At 45.8% G+C, this 4302-nt stretch overlaps 1 protein-coding gene across 1 annotated transcript in view; it reads right to left on the bottom strand.

The window, feature by feature from the left end:
* Positions 1-222: 222 nt before the first annotated feature.
* sugct (succinyl-CoA:glutarate-CoA transferase) overlaps positions 223-4302 on the bottom strand; it is a 76340-nt gene continuing 72260 nt past the window's right edge. The window contains exon 9 of the mRNA XM_030398181.1: positions 223-804. Coding sequence (XP_030254041.1) covers positions 641-804 — 164 coding nt within the window. The 3' untranslated portion in view covers positions 223-640. The remainder of the gene's footprint in view (positions 805-4302) is intronic.

Here is a 4302-nt window from a genome sequence, read left to right on the forward strand (position 1 = left end):
TAATCCATCACAGTCATCTATATTTCTGTAAGAGTCAGAAATGTTGTTGAGATAATACAGCTGTGATTGTTTTGAAAACTTTCCCTGATGGTGCATTCAAGGACACTTCAACAAAGCTGAGAGATTCAAACCCAGAACCCAGAAAGACAGAACCGTGCTGTGTGCTGTGTTGTTGTCAGTGTGGCGGCTCTGATAACGTTTCTCACACAATTCAAACATAAAGTTGGTGTGAAAACATTTTACTTCCTCGGTGCAAAGAATAATCATCACATTGTGTTTTACAGGCAGCGACAGGAGTGTGTCAACACGGTGAGTCGAGACATCAGCGGGTCCAGAAACCTGAGAAACTCTGATCTGTTGAGGTTCTGACTCAGTTCTGCTGTAAATCAACATGTAGCTGCATTTAAAGTTCCCACATTAACACAGTTATTAAAGATGTTTGTGCCTGAATTTTGCAGTTTACAGTTTTATAGAATGTCTGCTAACAATCGTCGTGTTTGCTCTTCATCATTCAGGAGTGTTTAAACTGAAATTTAAATATTTAGAAAATCTCGGCGGTGCTTAATTGTTCTGATCAATCTCTGCGTCATCGTCGTCATGGATTCTATTTCTCTTGTGAGCGTGCTCCCCTCTCAGCCAATCAGGAGACTTCATTCTGGGCCACCACCCTCGACTCCAGCAGCGTTTTGATGACGTCATCACTGTAGGACAAGGTGTGCTGCAGCACCTGCACAGTGTGCTGTCCAATCAGAGGAGGGGGCGTCGGCTCACCGTGGGAGAAGCTGCTGAAACGAACGGCCGGACCTGAAGACACAAAAACCAAGGAGAGTGTGAGGAGAAGACAAGTGTGTGTGTGTGTGTGTGTGTGTGTGTGTGTGTGTGTGTGTGTGTGTATGTGTGTGTGTGTGTGTGTGTGTGGGTGTGAGGAGAGGGCGTGTGTGTTTCGTCTGGTTCAATCAAACGTGTCAAACAATATTTCTGATCTCATATTTTAATTTATCTTCAGTCTCTGTAAAGTTTCCGTCGACGACACTCAGGGCTTCCTGCAGATACTTCAAGTTAAAAGAGAACACATTATTCCATTCAGGCCAAGTGAAGGATTTTATTGTGAAACATCTTTCCAGGAAGTGGAAGTGGACTTTAGTTTAGTCAGATTGGACAGCACCGCTGCAAACAGTAAAGGTGGGCACACAAAACATACTTGAAGGTTATTGGACGGCAGTCTGTCTATCAATGTGTGTCTCAGGCTGACAACCAATCAGATCAACAGCAGGACATCTACGACCTGCAGAGCCAAGAAATCATAAAGAAGTCATGTTTTCATTTCGCTCATCTGTTTTTCTCTCTTTTACTTTTTGTTCCTGACGTTCGTTCTGTCTTGTGTTTCTTCCGTCTCTCGTCCTCTCGCCGACCTCTTCACCTCTGAGTGTCTGTTTTAATGAAACATAGATGTAACGTGGAGCTGAAGGGACTCATTAGAGACACACAGATGATGATGATGATGATGATGATGATAAAAGGATGAAGTGATGAAGACGTCACTGACCGTCTCTCTCTCCCCTCTTCCTCTTTTAATCATTGTGCCATTTTCCTCTGTCTTTCTGTCTTTCTGCTTCTTGCTTTGAGGAGGACGAGATGAGACGAGACGCCGAAACATCAGAGACAAACGTCCACAGTGTTGTTTTCATCTAACAGGCAAAGTTTAAAGGGTCACTTCACCCAAATTACAACTTAATGAACCGTATTGAACCTGAACTGAGCCTGTGTGAGGCTGAGGAGGAAGATGTTTATTCTTTCTACCAGGAAACAGCAAAAAAGACAAATCAGCTCTTCAGCAATAATTCTCTGAGCACTGAGGTGTGTGTGTGTGTGTGTGTGTGTGTCGCTGTCAGTCAGACTAAATCACTGCACTCTGTTCCACATAATTGAGAACATTTCTGCAGGATTTTTCTGTTTGTCAGCGAGGAAGGAAAGATGGAAGGAAGGAAGGAAAGAAGGAATGAAGGAAGGAGGGAGGGAAAGAAAAGAGTCAGACAGCTGAGGGAACAAACAGTTTATTTTGGGAAACTCACAACAATCAGCTGTTTTTAAAGAGCAGCACTAATGAGCTGAACTCTCACAGTCAGTGTGTGTGTGTGTGTGTGTGTGTGTGTGTGTGTGTTTATAAGTGTGAGTCCACACGTGCATAGTCACACAAGTATGTGTGTTGGCCTGCATGGTTTTATGCATGACTGTGTCTGTGTGTGTGCGTGTGTGTGTCTGTGTGTGTGTGTTTGGTTCTATTTTCACCCCATTAGCAACCTGTTTTTCCTTCAATGACACTCAATAAATTGTGTGTGTGTGTGTGTGTGCATATATGTGTGTGTGTGTGTGTGTTTGGTATGGGTGTCAGCGCAAATAATTGCTGATTGAGGTTATGTAATCTTTCTATTCATCCGTCATGTTTCATTTTTCTTTTCCTGTGCTCTCCGTCACAGCAAAGTAAGAAAACTTTGCTGTTGGGGCAGCTGTGCTCAGGTGGTAGAGCCAGTGGTTGATATCAGGAGGTCGCTGGTTCAATTCCCCTGGTCTGCATGTTGAAGTGGCCTTTGGCAAGATACTGAACACCAAATTGCTCCTGATGTGCTGGTCGGCACCTTGCATGGCAGCCAGCGTCATCAGTGTGTGAATGTATGAATTACTGTTGGTCACTTTGGACAAAAGCCTCTTCTAATTGCCCTAAATGTAAATCTAAAGAGTCGCACTGCATACTGAGTCACGTAAAAGAGTCGCACTTTGTCCTGCAACACATTAAACAGTCGCACTGCGTCCTGACTTCACGTTAAAGAGTCACACTGCGTCCTGACGTTGCTTTAAAGAGTCGCACTTTGTTCTGCGACACATTAAAGAGTCACACTGCATCCTGACTTCCCCTTAAAGAGTCGCACTGCATCCTGACTTCGCGTTAAAGAGTTGCACTATGTCCTGACTTCACATTAGAGAGTCGCGCTGCGTCCTGACTGCACGTTAGAGAGTCGCGCTCCGTCCTGACTGCACGTTCAAAAGTCGCGCTGCGTCCTGACTTCACATTAGAGAGTCGCGCTGCGTCCTGACTTCACATTAGAGAGTCGCGCTGCGTCCTGACTGCACGTTAGAGAGTCGCGCTCCGTCCTGACTGCACGTTCAAAAGTCGCGCTGCGTCCTGACTTCACATTAGAGAGTCGCGCTGCGTCCTGACTTCCCCTTAAAGAGTCGCACTGCATCTTGACTTCCCTTTAAAGAGTCGCACTGCATACTGAGTCACGTAAAAGAGTCGCACTTTGTCCTGCAACACATTAAACAGTCGCACTGCGTCCTGACTTCACGTTAAAGAGTCACACTGCGTCCTGACGTTGCTTTAAAGAGTCGCACTTTGTTCTGCGACACATTAAAGAGTCACACTGCATCCTGACTTCGCGTTAAAGAGTTGCACTATGTCCTGACTTCACATTAGAGAGTCGCGCTGCGTCCTGACTGCACGTTAGAGAGTCGCGCTCCGTCCTGACTGCACGTTCAAAAGTCGCGCTGCGTCCTGACTTCACATTAGAGAGTCGCGCTGCGTCCTGACTTCACATTAGAGAGTCGCGCTGCGTCCTGACTTCACATTAGAGAGTCGCGCTGCGTCCTGACTGCACGTTAGAGAGTCGCGCTGCATCCTGACTGCATGTTAAAGAGTCGCACTGCATTCTGACTTCCCCTTAAAGAGTTGCACTGCATCCTGACTGCATGTTAAAGAGTCGCACTGCATCTTGACTTCCCCTTAAAGAGTCGCACTGTGTCCTGACTGCACGTTAAAGAGTCGCACTGCGTCCTGACTTCACGTTAAAGAGTTGCACTGCATCTTGACTTCCCCTTAAAGAGTCGCACTGTGTCCTGACTGCATGTTAAAGAGTCGCACTGCATCCTGACTGCATGTTAAAGAGTCGCACTGCATCTTGACTTCAAATTAAAGAGTCACACTGCATCTTGACATACCGTTAGAGTTGCACTGCGTCCTGACTTCACGTTAAAGACTCGCACTGCATCTTGACTTTAAATTAAAGAGTCGCACTGCATCTTGACTTCACATTAAACAGTCGCACTGCTTCCCGACTTTGCATTAAGGGTCGCACTGCATCTTGACTTCACATTAAAGAGTTGCAATGCATCTTGACATCACGTTAAAGAGTCGCACTGCATCTTGACTTCACGTTAAAGAGTCACACTGCGTCCTGAGTGACATTAAAGACTCGCACTGCATCCTGACTGCACTGTAAAGAGTCGCACTGCATCTTGACTTCAAAT

This window comes from Sparus aurata, chromosome 19 (assembly GCF_900880675.1).
Source record: "Sparus aurata chromosome 19, fSpaAur1.1, whole genome shotgun sequence".
Taxonomy (NCBI): domain Eukaryota; kingdom Metazoa; phylum Chordata; class Actinopteri; order Spariformes; family Sparidae; genus Sparus; species Sparus aurata.